This window comes from Pholcus phalangioides, unplaced genomic scaffold (assembly GCF_987345545.1).
Source record: "Pholcus phalangioides strain wild (caught in Gottingen) unplaced genomic scaffold, Ppha-v1.0 ptg000007l_1, whole genome shotgun sequence".
In the NCBI taxonomy this organism is placed as follows: Eukaryota; Metazoa; Arthropoda; class Arachnida; order Araneae; family Pholcidae; genus Pholcus; species Pholcus phalangioides.
This window is the reverse complement of record NW_028301600.1, coordinates 43,621,446-43,641,840: the sequence shown is the minus strand read 5'-3', so window position 1 is coordinate 43,641,840 and position 20,395 is coordinate 43,621,446. Positions and strand designations below refer to the sequence as shown.

At 36.0% G+C, this 20,395-nt stretch overlaps 2 protein-coding genes across 4 annotated transcripts; both read left to right on the top strand.

The window, feature by feature from the left end:
• Window positions 1–314: 314 nt before the first annotated feature.
• Window positions 315–19,781, top strand: LOC149085332 (mitochondrial import inner membrane translocase subunit TIM16-like). Of its 3 annotated transcripts, XM_089233293.1 has the most exons (6): window positions 315–473; window positions 7,268–7,352; window positions 13,894–13,985; window positions 15,194–15,319; window positions 16,031–16,104; window positions 17,332–19,781. In XM_089233293.1, exons 1-6 carry the CDS (start codon window positions 471–473, stop codon window positions 17,336–17,338), a joined length of 387 nt encoding a protein of 128 aa, XP_089089419.1. In that variant the 5' UTR covers window positions 315–470; the 3' UTR covers window positions 17,339–19,781. The 3 variants fall into 3 exon arrangements, with proteins under 3 accessions (XP_089089419.1, XP_089089420.1, XP_089089421.1); XM_089233294.1 differs by lacking the exon at window positions 16,031–16,104; XM_089233295.1 differs by lacking the exon at window positions 16,031–16,104 and having other exon boundaries at window positions 17,313–19,781.
• LOC149085333 (mitochondrial coenzyme A diphosphatase NUDT8) lies at window positions 16,114–16,872 on the top strand. The gene has a single exon (XM_089233292.1). The coding sequence runs from the start codon at window positions 16,226–16,228 to the stop codon at window positions 16,748–16,750; it is 525 nt and encodes a 174-aa protein (XP_089089418.1). The 5' UTR covers window positions 16,114–16,225; the 3' UTR covers window positions 16,751–16,872.
• Window positions 19,782–20,395: the final 614 nt, after the last annotated feature.

Sequence of the window (20,395 nt, the reverse complement as noted above, 5' to 3'; positions counted from 1 at the left end):
ACGGGGGTGTTTCTCATAGGAAAGCATGGGAAGCCACTGCTTGCTTTGGCCCTTTAATAGAGCGATCAATGGCTTCATCTGGCAACCCTGATTCCCCATACTTCCTCAACGGACGCGGTGGCCCACGACCTCCTATATAACCTCCTATATAGGAGGACGTGGCTGGCCACGCCGACTCCTGTCCGTATTTTTCTTGAAAAAATATAGTCAGCTGAGTAATATCACAGAATTGTGGGTCATATGGTCACATTTATTGATATGATTACTTTTGTCTCTCGCCCAAAGCTTCTAAACTTTCGGTCGACGATCAAGCCGTCTAGATAAAGAATCGAATTGACCCAAGGAGGTTATAATTCCCTCCAAGTTATTCTGGAATTGGCCCCTGTTGTGTTTACGGAAGAGAACCTCGTGTATGCTTAAACAAAGATTGTGATTGATTGAGAACCTCATGTTAATTTTGAAGATTTGCAATGGTAAGTGTTATACAAATAGTTCCGTTCGCTGAAAACGAGACATTCTGTTCCTAAACTGCATCAGTTCACTTTAATAATCTTTTTACGGAGATATTCCTGTTGCAGCGTTAGAATTGAAAAATAAAAGTCACTAGAGTGCCCCGGACGCGTAATTACAATTCCTACTTTGTTAAGGCGGGTTTTCCTAGGAGCAGGGGTTGCAACGTGAATCGTCCAGCTCGACACGCCGTCCACTCACCAATAAGAAAATCAGCATGACTGTTTTCGTACAGAGCACAAGGAACAGATGCAGTATGGTCCGCCACAACTTTGGCGACTTTTTCCGCGCGATAAGTCGCCAAGACTGTCATAATGGGGCTCTGGGTTGCCGTATATTTTTACATCTTTTCACTTTTCACTGGGCGATACTAGATGGCACTGGCTTCGTCAAACAGGATTTTTCTTTTGTTCACCGCGTTTTTTCAACAGTTCTAAGCAGCCATTGTTCCATTTCCAGCGCGTCTCTCTCTCTCTTTGATTATTATTCCTCCCTTCTGTAGCTTACGTCATTACGAATTATTATCTACTTCTCAGGTTGTATCATACCATTTTATTATTTCGTTGTATTTATTAGTTATTCATCCATTGCCATGCCTTCCGTTTTATCGGTTTATTATTTAAAATGAACCTACAGAATTTTTCATGCCCGGATCCGTTTATTAAAAAAAGGGTCCGGATTTTAGTTTTAATGCATAGAATATTTATTTATTCAACATGCCCGGATCCGTTTATTTAAAAAAAAGGGTCCCGGTTTTAGTTTTAATACATAGAATATTTATGCCCGGAATTCCTTATGCCCCGATCTTTTTATTATTAAAAAAATGGGCCAGGTGTAATTTTTTTTTATTTTTATGCTTGGTGGTTTCTCTTATGTTTTGCATGCTGATTTTTTTTTTCTGCGTCCGTAGTGTCTGACGGCCTTGGCGACTCTTCGTCGGGCCATCAGACGTGTGGCGCCAAAAATCGCCAAGTGGCGGACCATACGGCAGCTGTTCCGAGCACAATATGCCTCACGACAGCATTTTACGCCAGGTGTGACTGGCCGACTGCTTCTGGAGGAGTCAAATGCGTTGTGCGCCGCGCACTTCACCGATTTTCTCTGCATTTTTGTTGTGTTTTCTTTTCCTTCTCTTCAAACTGGAGCATTCAGATGACAGAGTAGCTGATGCCAGGGCCATATACTACACTGCTCAAAACAATTAGGGGAGTAAGCAAAAAAGTGAAGAAAACAGTGCGAGACAGCCACGTATTGGAATACAATGGATAGTACACGCGTATCAATGCGCAATACAGGAAAAAGACGTAAAAAAATTTGGAATTAAGCTTTAATTCTTTGAAAATATGGAAAAAACATGAAAAGATGATTTAGGGCAACAATTTGGTTACATGTAAACGATAAAAAAAAGTACTGTTTAGACATGATGCACAAGTTTTAATAGGGCGTGTGGTCTCCTCGAACAGCTAAGACTGCTGCACACCTGTTTGCCATGGATGCGATGAGGTTATCGATCAAACTTTGGGGAATACTGTTCCACTCCTCAAGAAGTGCAATCTGCAAGTCTCGGACAGTAACAGGCGGCCTTGGTCACGCAGCAATGCGTCGTCCATTCCGCACGCTGGCCATTCCATACGCTGTATTGTTTCAGCTTCAAGCATGTTCTCCACCAGACGAGCTCTATGCGGTCGGGCATTATCATCCTGGAAAACAAAGGAATCTCCAATGGCTCCAGCGTAAGGGATGACATGAGGTCACAGTATCACGTCTGCATACCTTCGGGCCGTCAAAGTGCCATTCCGAATGATATGCAGGTCCGTACGTCCGCCTATGCTGATTCCACCCCATACCATCCAACCAGCTCGTCTGTATTGTGACCTTTCACGAACGAATGCGGGGTTATTTCGAGTGCCCCTGTCCCTCCATACCAGAACACGTCGGGTGTCACACTCCAGACTGAATCGGGACTCGTCTGTAAACAGCACTTGGCTCCAATCATGTTGCTCCCAATCTCGATGTTCAGCAGCCTATCTTCTTCGGGCCGCACGGTGGCGTGGGGTCAACGGAATGCAGACCATTGGCCTACGTGCATAGAGCCCTCCCTCATGAAGCCGATTACGTACTGTTTGGCTGGACACCCTTTGTCCTGTTGCCAAGAGCAACCGTCTTTGCAGCTGCGTAGCATTCTATGTTCTGTTTCGACGGGCTGTTAAGCGTATATACCGGTCATCAGTTGCTGTAGTGGTGCGTGGCCGACCTTGCCCTGGTCGACGTCTAACATTTCCTGTTTCTTGGAATCGATTCCACAGCCTTGCAACAACACTTCTGGCGACTCCAACAGCGTCCGCGACACTACGTTGTGTTTGCCCGGATTCCAGTCTGCCTATAACACGCCATGCCATGGATTCCGGTAAATCACGTTGTTGAGACATCCTCAAGTCACCTTGTCTCAAAAAAAAATACTGCGCAATCGAATTTCACAGTTACGGCAGTAAAACAGACGTTTCTGCAACATCCCGATTTCTGCCCTTATCTCCTTTTTCTGGTTTTTGACGTCATGAACTTTGATTTGCATATGAAGTTTTCTTCTTCCATTTCCTGCTAGGCTTTAAATTATGGATGATTCAATTTATGTTACTTATCGGTAGACATCTTTGCGTAATTTTGTTAAAACCATGTGCTGCCCTAATTGTTTTGAGCAGTGTATATAGCCGTCCTGATCTGATGCGCCCCACTAGGAAAACACAAACGCGGTGCATGATTATGTGACACGTTGCTGCAGACGTGAAATTATAGTTCGGCTCACGTGGCGAAAAACACCTATTCCTAGGAAAACCCGGCTTAGTAACATAGGAAGTATTAACACGCCAGTGATTGGTTACTTGGTTACTGTGAGCAAAAACCCCTGAAAATTTTGGAATTTTCTTAGCCCTATATTGGCTGGCCCATTTTCCCTTAAAATTGATAATACCAACCTTACTTCTCACCTTGATATCGCCACAGAATTTAATGGAGCTTTTTCGTCAGTTTTTTCCTCTGACCTCACTCCCTCTCAGTGATCTTTTTCCAATTCATTATTTAACACTAGTCCTGTCTTTTTCTCTAAAACAGTCCTTCTCTGGGTTTAAGCTGGATAAAAAATTCCTTTCGCAAAAAAGCGAAAATTGGGGAAAAAAGCTTTAGCAAAATGCTACAATGCTAATGTAATGATTGGTGGTTGGATGTCTACTCGTTGCGTACCTCCTGTACGCATTTTTGCGAAAGTAGCTACTACTTTTTTTGCATTCTACGATTTTCTTTCGCATTTTGCGAAAAATGCGACCGTAGCTTAAACCCTGGTTCTTCTGAACTTTTTAAATAAACTGAAACCCCACTCCACTGGCCCTGATGGGATCCCAAATCATATTCTTAAATTCTGCTCTGATGAAATTTCTATAATTATCTTTTAATTATCTTCAACATCTCATTTAACTCATCAACCTGACTGGAAAATTAATAAGATTATCCCAATTCATAAATCAGGTTCTCTTTCATATCCCCCGTAATTTCAGACCCGCCACTATCGCCTCTACCTGCTGCAAGCTTTTTACTTAATTAGCTCTTTTCATACACGATTTATCAAGCAGTATCGACAAAAACGTCCAAACTGATATAATTTTCTTGGATTTCTCTAAAGCTTTTGACATGGTGTCCCACAATAAACTTCTACTTAAACTCCAAAACCTTGGCCTATGTGTTCAACTGCTTAAATAGGAGGAAGCCATCCTTACCAACCGCAGTCAGTTTGTCTCCTTCAAGGGCCAGAACCTCCCATTTCTCCAAGTTGAGTCTGACATGTCCCAGGGTTTGGTCCTCTCGCCATTATTGTTTTTGATTTATATTAACGATCTCCCAAACTTCATCAATTGTCATATTAGACTCATTGCAGATGATTGTGTCATCTACCAAACAGTGCACAATGAATCTGACCAAGCATCTCTCCAAAATAACCTCAACATTGTCTCTAAATGGTGCTCGTCCTGGCAATTACCCCTTAATTCTTCAAAAACAGTTTTTATGAAAATTACTCGCAAGAGACTTTCTCCTCGATTCTTCTCATACTATCAATAACTCTTTAATCATCGAAGTTTCTTATTATAAATATCTCTGTGTAATTATTTCTGTTGACCTCTCCACGTTGATAATGTCTTTCATAAGTGTCTCCATAAACTTTTTTTTTTTCGTCGAAACCCCAAAAACTCCACCTGTCATCTCAGACATCTCTGCTTCCAAACTTACATTCTTCCTGTGCTCTCATATGCCTGTGAAATCTGGGACCCCCATATAGACAAATAGAATCCAATATAGACAAATTAGAATCTATTCAAAATAAATCCGTCCGCTTCATTCTTAACTGTTGGTCATCATCTGCCTCCGTCACTGAACTCAAATGCCAACTCAATGTGCAACTGCTTTTTTCCCGTAGATCTCTAGGCTTATTAACCTTTTTTTCAAAATCCTTCATGGTCATTTTCATATCGACACTTCGAATTTTCCAACTCCAGCTTCATACTTTTCAAAAAGAATTAACCATTCACAAAAATTGAATTCCATTTTTGCATCCACAGATTGTTTCAAATTTAGTTTCTTTCCTTGAACAATAACTGACTGGAACAACCTCCCGTCAAACATTATTGAGTGTACAACAATTTCAGATTTCCTTTGTAACATCAATCGCCTCTGTCAAACTTTACCACCGCATTTCTTTGTATAGGCCTCGGCCAACCAATATTGAATAAATAAATAAAAAGCTAGCAAGACGTCACGAGAGGAGGACTTATGGACAAAACTGAATTTCAAAGTACATTAATGAAAAATGAAAGCATTTTTTTATTGAACCAGTAAATGATAGCTGGGCCCAGCTTTGCTAGCTGTTATTATTGTCTTCTCGATGCACGTGAACCACATTTGATTAAATCAGAAACAAAAATGGAAACATTTTTTTAGTAAATTAGTAAATGAGAACAAAGATGGAAGAATGGGGAAAAAAATTTGGATGGTATCAGACCGAATCAAACACACAACCTTCGGTACATGAGTCTTGCACTATAACCATTACTCCAACGGTGTATGTCGGATTCAAGCACAGTTAAATGTATCTATTGTTAATCATCGCCAGCAAAAATTTCACCATGAGTGCGTAATGCTTCATCACTCATTTTGGCCAATCACGATGCATGAAATTTCTGCAAGGTAGCTAGAAATGTAGCGATTGTTTATAAGCGACCAGGTGAAAAAGCCTCGGGCTGTGACCTTGTCAGCCCCCTACTGTGCTTCCCTGTACAAATAAATGGGACCTTGACTGTCAGAATTTGAAAATCAGCCAGACTATGTTTGTACCCTTGATGATAGTTTCGGCTCTTATATATACTAAACGTTCCTTTTAATTTTTAATTTTACCTGCGCTAATACGTTCTGTCTGCTCTCGATAATACAATCAGTAAAGAAATTCTCTTATTCGTGCATATTCTATTTAGATGCTGTTTTCTTTTGATGCACATCCCTGTCTGGCAATGCACGTCCATTCCGACGACAAACTGCAGATTTCGACAGTCGTGCCGGTATGGACCGATTGAACCGATGGACAAACTACTTCACTCCTTTCAACGTTGTTCTGCTCTTTTGCTCTGTTTTGAGCCCACTATTGCTATACTTCGCGGTGCAACGCGGATGTTGTGCGCATGGCTTAACATTGATGAATAATGTGTTCAGTAGTTTTGTGCATTCACAGGACGTGTTTTCAACATGCACAGGCATGCCTGTGGAGCTTGTTTTGGAAAAATTTTTTCTAGGTGCCGAAGGAACTCAGATGCGACAAAAAGCAGGGGGAGGGGAGTCTAGGGTCGCAAATGTCTGTATATATGACCCGCAAGGGTGTATGCGGGGATGGATTGCATTGGATATCCATGATCTACTGAGCGCTTAGGTGACCTCTCAAAGTCAGTTGAAGCCATGGGTGGGGATACAGAGAGGGAGGGCGATAGGGAAAATTGGTCCCCCAATTAAAAAAAATTATTGGCATAGGCAGAAGAACAAAAGGTGGACATTTGCCCCCCCCCCCCTAGTTCGAGAAACAACATGTAGCTGCATATGCTTTTGCGGGGTTGGCTTATGTGGCTTGAGCCCTTAGGGTCTAGTTCCTATAGGGTGTTGTACTTAAATCTTTAAATTAAAAAAAAATTGAGTTTTTTTTTTTATTGTGGTTGAAGGGGTTGGTCACTCCCACCATCGTGGTGAAGCTCAACATTCAGCACTACTGAGAAGCTTCATGCCAATGTTGGCATGTCTGTATGTGTGTGTATGCATTGACATCTTCATCATGCTCTGTGGAAAGTTTCGAAGGATTACAATTGATTTCTTATCAAATTTTTTTATTTTGTAAATTCACTCACGTTACCCCTTTCATTAAGATCCCTATTTTATTAACCCAAACTACCCTAGGTGTCGCTGCCCACAGTTCGGAAACGACTGGTATAAGAACACAGTCCAGCATGGTTAATTTTTTTGAATGAGAAACAGTCGCCAAAAAGTCCCAGAAAAGTCACTGAATTTTGCTTTTGATATTTGGTGGATACCCTGCATCAGTTTTGCGATATAGTTCTACTGTACTTTTTCAATATTTTGTAAAACTTTTTTGAGAGCTTTTATTCATTTGATCTGTAGTGTTTCATTTATAGTTATTATATTTTTTAATTCATTAAAATCAGATTTTTTTTTCTAGGCGAAGTATCTTGTCCAAGTTGTTGTGCTTAGTGCACAAGTGATTGGCCGAGCTTTTGCTAGAGCGCTCCAGCAGGAATATACAGGTTTTTTATATATATATTTCTGTAGTAGCAAAGAGCCAGAGGAAATTTTTTATCTTTCAGAATGGGGGTGAAGCAGATCTACTATATTTTAATCCTTTCTGTAGCAAGGACTACAGATATTTGAACTGCTGCTGTGGTGGTCGAGTGGTCATAGTGACAGACTCGCATCGCGAGGTTCGGGTTCGAGTCCTACCATTGCCGCAGTGGTGGTCGGCTGCAGTTTGTTTCCTTCGATTACCAACTTCAAGGTGCCGTTAAAAAGTCTCACCACAGAGAGCAACAGGCCTACAAACAGTACAAATATTCAATCATCACATTTCACTTCTGAAATATAGATGGCAGCACTGAAAAATCAAACAACTCTAGATACGCACTCAGACTGTTAGGTACACTTCTGGCACAACTCACTAGGTAGTAAATTGCCAATGGCGATAGACCTGAGTTGTGCTTGGTTTGAAAAAAAAAGACATTTGAACTTGATACTTTTTGTTTCATGCCAAGCACAACATCATGGGCAATTTACTACCGATTGTGTTGTGTGGAAGTGTAAGTGTGTGGTACCTAACAGTTAGGGTCCAAATTCCCTACATTTTGAAGCCTTTGGGAATGGGAAATCATGTTTCCCAAGACTTCTCGGGAATTTCCGAAATCACTTGTTTACAATTACATGACCATCTCAGTTTATACGTTTTCATGACAGGAATCCCGTATTTTATAATTGCTTTACATTTTATTGTATTTATATTATAATATTATAATGATCCATGCAATTAAACATAGAAAATTTACAAATCTTTGCGTGAAAGGTTGAATATTGACACATGTGCTGTACTCAACTCTCCTGGTGACGACTCTGTCACCTGTCCTGGAATTAATTATAGTTAAGATAGGCTCTGAATGATTAGAATCAGATTAAATTAAATTTACACAGCATGTGAAATTTTATTTTCTCTAATTTTCCCTCAGTTAGGGGCCATTCAAGTATAACGTGAGCAGATTTTTAGCCATTTTTGACCCCCCCTCCCCCTCAGAGTACTTAGTGACCTGCGACACATTTATAAAACGCTTGAGCGGTCCGGACACATTTCTAGATTGGAAGGATCTGCAGAATGTTTAGAGATCACTAAAAAAGCTCTACAGAGGACTTATCAATAGGGAAAATGTTAGTTCAGGAGCTTACAAACTAGCGAAAGGTTTTGCTTGTGTTTGGCGCACCGAGTAAGATGCCATTAAGAATATTTCATATTTTTATAAAGGATGGCTGATGACGTAAGCATCATTCAAATCCCCCTTGCCATCAATAGTCAGGAAACCCGAAACTATGCTGAAGTAATACTTGAATGACCTCCTTAGCAAAGAAGAAGAAAAAAAAAAAAGAACCTTACCTTTTGTGTAGTTTGAATTTCAACTTGTCTATGCAACAATAAAATGACTTCATTTCAATTATGCTGATCACATGCTTACACATCACTCTTAATCACTACTGATAAATATGATAATTCATGCCCACTAACAGAGAATAAGCATTTCAGATGTAGCGAATTAGTTTCAGCTACGTCCCGTGATTCTTGCATTCATAATATAAGTCATGGGCAAACTCAAAGAAACGTTGGCAATTTCCAGATTAAGTCATTTATTAAAGTCAAAAACACAAATTAAGTTGCAATACGTTAATTCAAATGTTATCGTTAAACATGAATAGCCATGATCTCAATGAATAAGATATGAACAGATCTCTCTCACTCACTTATATTGTCGACTATCCACACAGACTATGAAGATCTAGCTGACTTCTTGGGAATCAGACTGGGAATGGTGGGCAATTCCACTTGATCGACGGAAGTCCATGATCACATTTCGTGAATCAGCACACGTGATGAAGCATACGTTACTAGCGGGAAGATCACAATTTACGAGACAGCACACGCGTTACTAGCGGGAAGATCAGAATTTATGAGACAGCACATTGATGACATGCCACACACCATGAGCGGGAAGATCATCATTCATGAATCGGCAAGACGTAGCTCACCAAAGCATCAGAAATCAGTAGACAGGAAGACGAGACGTAGAAGATGATTTCATCACACGAGGAAGATGACGACCATCACTTTTCATTGTAAGCTCTTTTGAGCATCCTGGAACGCTGTACTCCAGACACACGGATGTAAATCACATTACAATGATCATCGCTCACATCAAATACTTTGTCCGATTAGAAATATACTAACTCAGACTAGATGAATAAAATCATCATTAGAAGACCACAATCAGTCGGAGTAGTTTTAAGCTCAGTAAGATTTGTCACACATTCAGATGATTTGCATATGGACATGTGACATTGGGTTATGTTCAACATTATTACATTTTGGTGGCAACAGTCTCAACACAATAGAGGATATTGATCAGGCTCTCCCCATATTGTTTACATGGCTATTTTATTATGAGGTCATGGAACTATTAAGACGAACGGAAGCCCGCTGGTACCTCCATCCGTGAGATAAGGTATTTAATAATACCACATATTTTCACTATATATATTTATATAATATCATGACATTATGCATAAATAATAAATATAACAAAGCAATTCTCGTGACTTGACTTGGTCCTCTCCCGGGGACCACTTAGTGTTAATGGAACATGTGAGCCCCTAGGGTGATATGTTAGAGAATTCTGCATTTTAAACTGCGTCTAAACTTTTGAGATTTGTGGCTTCAACTGTGAAAGGGGATTTTTCTTCCACTTGTATATAATGGCTATTATTATTTTGGCATTTAAAGCCATTCAGATTGAAAGGCCGATCGTGGTCAGTGGTCATCCCTCATAAAAATAACGGAAAGGATGACCCCGCAACCGCTCTTATTTTCTTGTAGGATTGCTTAGAAAACGGGGTAAGTTGTGAAAAACAAATTTTCCCAGGGAAGGATTCACGTGCACAAAATTGGGCAGTATAAAGCCATAAAACTTCCTCTCTTAATCACATGTAGGTGGTTAGACACAAAGGACAAAAAGGATAAGTTTCTAAGTATTAAAGTTGCAGAGAGAGGAAAGGCAAGAACGTATTCGAAGGAGGAAAGTTGGATTCATTGGGCATTTTGCCTGTTGTGACCTTGTATTTGTATTATGCTATTTTCTGAAGGTTGGCAGGTCTGCTATAGGTATAGAAGATTAAGCAAATTTTCAACAAATATTCCCATTATTTTTTTTAAAATCTTTTATTTTTAATTTTCAGTATTAATGTTTCACAACAGTTATTTTCCCGATTTCTCTAGATTTCAGGAACAGGAAATCACAAAACATTCCCAAGAATGGGTGGGCAGGAATTCTCGCCCAAAAAACCCTACTAACAGTCTGTGTGTGTATCTAGTGTTGTGTGAAATTTTTGTAATTGTGAGTGAAGTGTGATGTTCAAATATTTGTACCATTGTAGGCCTGTTGCTCTCTGTGGCAAGACTTTTTAACAGGGAGATTGGCTCGAATTCACACCTCGAAGTTGGGAACTATAAAAAACCAACCTCAGGTCATTGATAAAACTGATAAAAATTATGTTTACTTCTAATGTGAATTACTAGAATACAAATATTAAAGTTGCATTCCTCTGGCTCTGAGGTAGAGATTTTACTTTAAAAACTCTAAGATATTTACTTAATATTTTTACTTATACATAAGTAAAAGTGATAAAACCATTGTGCATCAATACCCCCAAAGTTATGCGATAGTTGGCCTACCTCAATGGCTACAAAAAATGTTATGAAGAATATAAGTAAAAAAAACATTGTTTTTTATGAGTAACTTGTAATGGTATGTAAAGTAAAAATTATGATTTAATATTAAATTATCTGTTATTGTATGATATATATTTATATATTGCTTTAATAATTTTCTTTGAAAGGAATGTATATGAATCAAATTGCTCATTAAGATACACATTATTGCTTTAATTACAAAAACTTGAGAAAATAAACAAAATTTGATCTGTAATCTCAAATCATCTAGGTCCCAATGAGTCTGGATTAGAGATGTTCCCATCTTCCAAACATTTTTTACCTAGTTGTGGGGACCTATAATGCCTGTTTTGCCCAGGGCCCTTTCAAATCAGCCATGCCTTTGCGGGGGGGGGGGGGAATAAGTTCTAAGAAGAGGACTTGTGAATTAATGCACATGTCCAGTACTTGTACGTTTTATATTATAAAAGTTCAGAACAATAGCAATGATAGTTGACAGAAAAATTATGATCAAAAGGTTGAAGTTTATAGTGTAGTTTACAGTCAAGTTAAGCAAAGATAATGTTATTTATTTGCTTTTTCACTTGCATTTTAATTCTAATACTGGTCTTGTCACTGAAAAATTCATACTCCTAAAATTTTCTATTTAATTTTTTGTCATAAGGAAAATTGTGTGATTTTGGTTTTAAATTAAATACGAAGAAAGTTATAGAAGAACTAGACCAAAATGTGTTCTCTACTCTTATACACAATGGTTTTCATATACCACCAATACCATTTTCAGAGCAAAACACCCTTTAAGATATTTTCCAACACTTCCAAAGTATTTGGCGGTATGAAGATTGTGAATCTAGTCTTTAAACCAGTGACCTTCCTTAATTGATTTCCGAAAAAATGATTAGTTGAAAGTAATATCATCCAGGACTCAACAAATAGTGTAGCATTTTACCCTTTCTATTTGCATATTGGATTGTTTCTAGTTGAGATGGCTTTTCAGCGTGGCCCAATCCTTTGGGGTATTGAGCTCATATCCCCATGGGACAGAGCCTGGGCCATGTCTGGTTTTTTTAGTCGATGTCTTCAACATCTTGAACCCCTTTTTTTTCTTATTCTCATAGAGTTCACATTTGATAAATAGTTGCTATAGAAATTTATTTTAATCATTTTACACATCAGTAAATATATAGCTATCAATACAATGTTTGTTATAAGCAATTCACATTTTAAAATAACTGATTAACAATTTGATTTAATCAATTAACCAGTTTAAAAACTCAGTAGATTACAATCCTAAAAATTATGCATAAAAACTTGTTTTTTTGTTGAGCATAAATATTTTTCACCCATCAGCATATTTACTATCAGGGTTCGGTTTTTGATGTTAAAAACTGGTTTAAAAACCATCAGAAACTGTCAAAAACCTAAATGAATGCTTTTGGATAATATTTTGAACTCAGTAGGTATATAACTTGATAAAAAACTTACTTTTTTCTATATTATGTTACATTTTTAAACTCTAATTTATTACAATAATTAAAATATTAATTAAAATTTGCAATTTTAAATTTTTTCAACATACAAATAATATATAACTTTATGGTCCATTTTATCTAAACTGATTACCCGTGTTCAATTTACTAACCAAAATAGAGCTGTTTATTCAAAATATGTTTGATAGGAATTCAGGGTTATGTTTTTAACCTCAGAAACTAGCTCAGTATTAAAACAGTCAAAAAATTACTGTCAGTGTTGTCAAATAGTTTTTTAACCTGATAGGTATGTTAAATAATAACTTTTATGCAGATTTTTATATTTTATTATTCAAGTTTTTATATTTTGAACTACCATGTAATTACTGGGTAATAAAATATATATTTGGTATTTTAAATTTTCTGATTTACCCATAATTTTATTCCATATTAAAAATTCTTGCACAGCATCTATGAAATCATTAATTTAACTCTCATGTTCTCACCTAAATATTTCTTGGGTTGTATAAATCTGGCATTTTAAAAAATATTATTACTTATTTCAATCAAAGCAGAGCTTGAAGGACTTGATACCCAAAAAATTGTTTTGCATGTACAGACAGCTTCAGTTGGAAAAACGTTGCATTATATGTAAATGCTAGTAAATATACTACATCATAGTCAAACTTAGTCATCCTTACTTTTTGCATATCATTACATATATGGTGTAAAAGAACTTTTTAAATTCTTATCTGTTATAAAAGGAGTACAGCAGATGGTTTATATCTATACTTATATACAGTCGTCACTCAATATAACGACTTCCTTTGTCCCGTCAAAAGTGAATGCTATATTGGGAGAGTCATTATATCGAAAGTAGTTCATATATGATTGTCATTCGATGAAAAAATTTGGGACTTATCCTACTGGTCATTGTAAAGGAATGGTCATTATAATGAACGTCGGCTGTATAAGCAGTTCAAGAAATTTTGAGAGGTCAAGAATCATCTTGAATATCAAATAGTTCCATAGTTTTCCCTTCAGCTTTTATGTTGTGCTCTATTCAAATTGTATATTTTACAAGTAAAAATAGACATATATTGTCCAAAATAATTCTGTAAAGAGAAGAAAATTATTTTACAATCATATCAAGTATATATTCTTTTCATAACATATAGTGACATTACATGCAATCAGTGTGTGCATTTTTAATGGGAATTTTTATATTTAAAAGCAATATTTGAGGTTTTTGATATGACGGTTTAAACAGTCAAAAACCTATGCATTAAAACCTGCAAACCCAGCTTACTATGCGATTAAATCTCTTATTTAAATGTTTTCCAGCTAGCAGTGTTGCTGCAAAACAAGCAGCAACAGGGCGAACTAGCAGCAGAGCTCAGGCAATGTCTAACATCAAGCATGGGTTGACTTCACAAGTATGATCGTTTTGTTCATTATGCATATGTTGAAATTGAAGAGCTTGTAGCAAGAAGGGGTTAGCTCTATTAATGGCACTTTTGGGAAATTAAACCTATGAAGAGCTACCCTTTTCTTGCCCCAATACTATTATGGCATTAGTTCTATCTATTAAGAAACACAATAACACTAACTGCTGAAGTTATCTTCATCTTGCACCAAATTATGATAGTTTTAAAACAAAAAAATCAGACAACTCAAAAGTAACAAAAATAGAGCAAACACCCTTCTTGCTGAAAGCCCTTCAATTTTTAGATACACGCATTTGTATTTGATACAAAAGATATAATTAAGATACATAGTTAAATGTTTAAATAAATGCCAGAGATGCAGTTGTGCTCTAATTAACCTGGGTCCCGGGACCCAGGTAATTCGAAAAATCTGGGTCTTTTTTGAGTGAAAGAGTCCCTCTCAAAAATAATTTATCTTGAAAAAAATTATCCCCCATAATTTCACTGGTATCTCTATGAATTTTCTTCCAGCATGCCCCAGGTTTTTGATCACCTGCTTATATTTCTTTGTTGAGACTGAGTGGTGGGCCATGTTCTGGGTAGGAGAAGAATGTATCTGTGAATCAAGTAATTCATTTCTAAAAACATGTTCTATCCAAAGGTTTATTTACTTTCATTGTCTACTAGTAGGAAAAGCTTGCAAAGAAGCTCATTAGCACTGAGAATTTAATGTATGGAATTCCGCACATGTAATAAATCTAAAACAAATAGTTGATCCTGCTTATGTTCCTCCCATTTAGAATGGTTTCCACTTATTTTCGTGGTCCTAACAATAAGTAATTCTCATTAAGATTTCCTGTTTAAAGCGTTTTCCTGTTTACAACATTTTTTTATGACTGTTTTTTTGAAAAACGTTATAAGCAGGATCTACTTTAATTAACAGTTGAAGATACACATTTACATACACAACCATTTTTGCCACTCTCCCGGCAAAATTCCCAACCCTGAAAAATATAATGTTCATGTTTTCACTTAATTTTGTGAGATTAAATCTAAAGCGTTTCGATTGCATTATGTTGTTTATCTATTTTTTTTTTTAATTTATTGAAACTAATGTGTTGTTGATTTCTTTTTGTTTTTGACCCTGTAGTGATTGTCTTTTTTACATAGCATTTTATACTTTTGCAAGTACATCAAATATGCATCTTTTATTTAAGGAGGCTCGGGATATTTTGAATGTCTCTGGAGAAAATCTTGATCCAGAAAAAGTGGAAGCAGCATATAACCATCTTTTTCAAGCAAATGAAAAGTCCAAAGGAGGATCCTTTTATCTACAGTCAAAAGTAATTATTTTGTATTTCTTTTTTCATAATTACCATACTGTATGTCTGTTAATTAGTGTTTTTGCATTTAAAGTAGAGTGTGTGAATGGAATAAAATTTCATGTAAAATCAAAGAATTTGTTTATAGATCAAGGCTGGACAAATCATTAAAAGTATAGGCCAGCTAAATTTCTTTAGAACTAAGCACATGTATTTTCAAGAAAAATTTGTCAAGAATAATCTTTCTTTTCTTTTTAAACTTTTCTAGAACTTGATCCCCCTTTCTATGCTAGTAGACAAGCTGACATAAATTTAAAAATCTTTTTGTTATCTCCAGACCTCGATTTAGCAACCATACATAGATAATTTTATAGGTGGCAATACCAGTTTTATTGTCGCCATGGAGACTCATGCCTGGGATTTATCAAGCCCTGTTATTCATGTCCTAAATTAAATGATTCATGCGAAAAAGTTTAATCTCTAATTAACGTTAATTAATTTCTTTAGAAATATTTGGAATGTGAAATATATTTCAAATTACAAATGAAATAATGTATATAGCTGATTAGTTGGTATATGTGAGTCATATACATGAATATAATTTGATGTTTCTCTCTCTCTCTAAATATTCAAATTTCTCATTGTTTGAAAAAAAAATCTTTGAAGAAAAAAAAAATTTCATATTATTATACTGTTAGAAAATGAGAGCTACTGTTCCTAATTTTTTCCCAGGAGTTTCATATTGCCTGCTTGGTAGGAACTCGCTATCCAGGAGAAATGGGCTTCTCAAGGCAGTTCTGTACTAGGTCTGAATTCAGTGATATACTTTCATCACAATATAAGTCAGAATATATTAAGCGCTTTAATAATATTAATAATATTAAATTTTTTGGATATCCTTCTAAAAAAGTAAAAAATGCATCAGTTATGATTCTTTTAACTGCATTTAATAACAGTCCTTCTATAATTTTAACTGTTCGATCCTCCGTAATGGGTAGAAATAAAAGTGATGTTAGTTTTCCTGGTGGCATGGAAGATTGTGAAGATTTAAACCCTGTTTCTGCTGCACTAAGAGAAACTGAAGAAGAAATTGGAATACCATCGAATATGATAGACATTTGGACAACTATGCCACCTGTTCCTACTGATTATGGAAATATTTGGATAACAACAGTCATTGGGCACTTAAAGGAGCCAATCAACTTGGAACACTGCAGAATTAATAGAGATGAAGTTGAAAAAGTTTTTCACAGGACATTAGAGTCCCTTTGTAGTCCGAAAAATGTGTGTTACACTTATTTCAAATCCAAACGCAAGTATGTATTACCTGTGTATATAGGTGGGGAACATCGCATATGGGGAATAACTGCATTTATTATTCATCAGCTGCTGCTAGTTCTTTGCCCATCAATTTATAAGGGACCTTCATTGCCACCTGGCATGATAACGTAATATTTTCAGTAACATTTATTTTGTTTCAAGCTATTTTGAGCAATATATAGTTGACTATTTTTAATATCAGCAAAAATATGATTGAATTTTAAATAGTATTCATACCATAATTTTCTATAATACATTTGGAGCTTGCATGGTTTTAAAAATCAAGGCTGCAGCTCATTATATTACTTTTCCCTTTTGGTTTTTTGCAAGCATTTCTTGTGCAGAAAATTCACAAAATTTGTATATAAATATTACAGCCAATTAAACCATGTGAACTACCAAACATGACTATATTTTTATTTGTTATTAAAAACTGAAAAGTGGGAGAAAGAAGCTTAGGGTGAAAGCTCTAGTAACTAAATTGTTGGTCTTTCACAAAGCTATGTGTGGCATATAAAAAAAACTGACATTTCTATCAATACTTTTTCTGGAGATTTCTCTGATTACAGCTTATATGTATGTCCCAGAGGCTTATTTTTTCACTAATTTGCATTTATTTGATTTTTTTCATTTAAATAGTATATTGGTGTATTAACTTTTAATTTTTTTGTGTTATAATATTAATTTAAACTAGATTACCTGCTTACACACAGGTTGTGAGAGCAAAGGAAAGATTAGATGAAGAATTAAGGATGCAAATCGAGAAAAACAAGAAAAGTTGAAGTATAAATTATAGGTACAGTCGAGCCAGGTGTAACAAAGTCGCTCGTAAAACTATTAAAAATATTCATTATAACCAAAATGCATTAAAAATTTTAGTTTAAGGAAACCGATCTGCTTACCTATGTGCCTAAAGTAATACAGTAGCTGCCGCTTATAAGAATCACATTTTGTTTAGCCATTTTGATTCTTATAAGCGGTTGATTCTTATATCTGGAAATTTTTCCAGTTACCACTGGAGTATGCGGGGGGGCGGGGGCCTTCAGGCGAGATTATGTTTTTAATGTGTGTGAAAACCAAAAAAAAATCTTAATTTTTTATTGAATATTTTAATTTCAAAAATTTTGAATCTATAGCAATAGCATATCATTGTCTTTATATACATAAAGATTGTTCATTTTCAATGTAGACTGACTATAATGTTTCACAGTAATTGAACTACTATTGTATGGCCCCTGGGACCCAGAATGATTCTCAACTTTTTTGTTTTTTCATGCTATTATATTCACTATAGAGGGATCCCTTGAAAAGTCTGGTTCATGGACCCACCAAAGATTCCAATTCCTAGGGCAGAGGTATTCAACCTTTTTCTAGTCACAAGCACTGTTTGTACACATCAAAAGAAGAGCGCCCTCATGGCAAGTTTGACGTATGAATGCATGAAAAATCAGGATTGATTTTTATTCCTGAATGCAATTTGTACAAGGTATTTAATTGAGACATTGATCAAGTGTTTGTGAGCACAAAATCGGGCATCAGCATAGAACATTATAGGTGCTTCTTGAGCAACAGGTTGAAGATACCTACCCTAGGGGCTCTGCTCCAGGATACGAGGAGGGGGGCATGACTATTGTCTGAGTGCATAACTCTAGATCAGAGGCTCCAAAACTTTTTGTTCCATTGCTCCCCTTTCCTTCAGAATATTTTTTAATCATCGCCCCCAACTCAAGCCCATCCATAGAATCCTATGTTATACCCGTAGCTTCTACCATCCCTGGAGCTTTCTATAGACCCAGGGGGCAGTATTGCCCACTTTGGGAAGCACTGCTCTAGATAGATCCACTTATCAGTAACTTTGACAAAAAAAAGTTTTTTAACCATGAACCTGTTGAAGATAAGTTCTGTCATTCATGGAAGGTAGCTCACTTTACTATGAAGCTGTAATCCTTACTCTTTGGATGGGGGAAAGGAAAGTCTATGGTCGATATGGGGTGGTTTTATTACAAAGTTAAAAGTGACAATAAATAGTCTTCGAAATAACCTTGTGAAGAATCAAAAATATTTTACAAGTTCCCACTACTGAGATGAGTGGTGGCAGTTTTTGAGGAAAAGAAATGAATAGAAAAAATGAAAAATGGTATAGATAAGTTGATAAGAGAGTATACAGTAAATTTCTTTCACCTTCACCCTACATGTTCTCTTACATGTATATAGTAGAAAGATAAATATTGAGGGAGGGGGAGAATCACTAACAGGAGTATACAAAAAATGAAAAAAAAAACACTGGTTCATAGGAATACAAAAAAGCTTTGTGAGGGTGAGGAGAGAGGAATTAAGTTCTAAACACCAATTTCTAAATTACATAAATTTACCAGTAAAAAGATCCCCTTTTACTCTTTTATTTTTCAAACACATTTTGTATAGACATTTTGTGGGGATCAGAATTACTTTTTCTAAAGATTGTAAGAGGTTGATTTTCTGATTCCATATTCTTCACACAACATTCGTACTGGTTCCGCATCCTAGCTTTTCTAAAAGTTCAACTTTCTCCTATAAACTTAAGCAATATGTTGCCATTAGCGGCTTGTACCTGCCACATCACTTGGTGTTTTTGGCATGTTTGGAAATTCACTTGAATAATCACAGAAAATAATCAAGTCATAGACAAGTTCTAAAACAATAGTGCATTGAAATGAAGAAAGGAAAGTTCTTTTGACCAAAGCTGATTTTCTGACTAATCACATTCACTGAGATATGCAAATATCATCATTGTTTCCACTTTTCTAAAAGCTCAAAAACTGCAGTGGACACCCACAATACATCTGAAAAATGTGGCACAAAATGATAGAAAATGGGCAATGTAATAGAAAAAGCAGAAACAGAATTTGGGTAAAGAAAAACATCAAAATCCCTAGTTGAGAACACAATTCTGTGCAGAAGTGTTCATATTATGGATCCTCCTGATTTGAGAGGTTCTACTGTATTTAATCTTTTTTTTTATATTTTAATATTGTAGATTCAATGGAACAAAAAAAAAGTTGGTTATAACTGATATTTTGTTACATCTGATTTTGATATAACCTGGTTTGTCTGCATAAATAAGTCATGCCTTGTATAGTATTTATCTTAATTTGTTTATAATAAACTGTTTTTAAAATTCTCATCTTATTTTTTTCATATGTAAAACCTTTATTCACTGATCAACCTTAATCTTTTATGGCTAGTATAGGTATCTCATGAATTGAACTATATTTCTGAGGATTTTTTTTCAAGAAAAGAACTGCTCTTTGTGTGTGTGCTGTATATATAAATAAATAAAATGTGGAATTTTTGATAGTTTTCATCACTGCTTGTGCTTCGATTGAGATTGAAACAGGGTGCATAGGTCCAGGTCCTTTGTCAAGATCTTTCCTGACCAGAGGCACTAGAAATTAGGAAGTGGGAAAAGTTTTTTCTTTCAAGCTTTGTGCTTCAAAAATGAATTTGTTAAATCACTTGATCTTTTTTATTATAACATACAAACATATATGCAAGCATATACAAAAACACTTTCAACCTCAAGGGACATACATGTCCTTCCAGTAGGTCTATAAGGGTTTCTGCGTGGATTATTTTTCTTAAAATTCTGGTGTATTCCTTATTTTTAATACCCCAGAAAATGTCAGTGCAAGGAAAGTTTGAATACTTGTAAACACTGGGGGGGGGGGGTCTTTTTTGTCTTATTCATTGCATTCCACATAGGGCTCTACTCATTAATACCTTCAATGGACTCTGGTA

Bases quoted from the DNA above. Each gene is read 5' to 3' on its own strand.
- LOC149085332 (XM_089233293.1), top strand. The intron at 7,353-13,893 runs GTTTTTTATATA...AATGTTTTCCAG, and splicing joins GCTCCAGCAGGAATATACAG to CTAGCAGTGTTGCTGCAAAA. The intron at 15,320-16,030 runs GTAATTATTTTG...ATTTTTTCCCAG, and splicing joins CCTTTTATCTACAGTCAAAA to GAGTTTCATATTGCCTGCTT.
- LOC149085333 (XM_089233292.1), top strand. From the start codon at position 16,226: ATGATTCTTTTAACTGCATTTAATAACAGTCCTTCTATAATTTTAACT.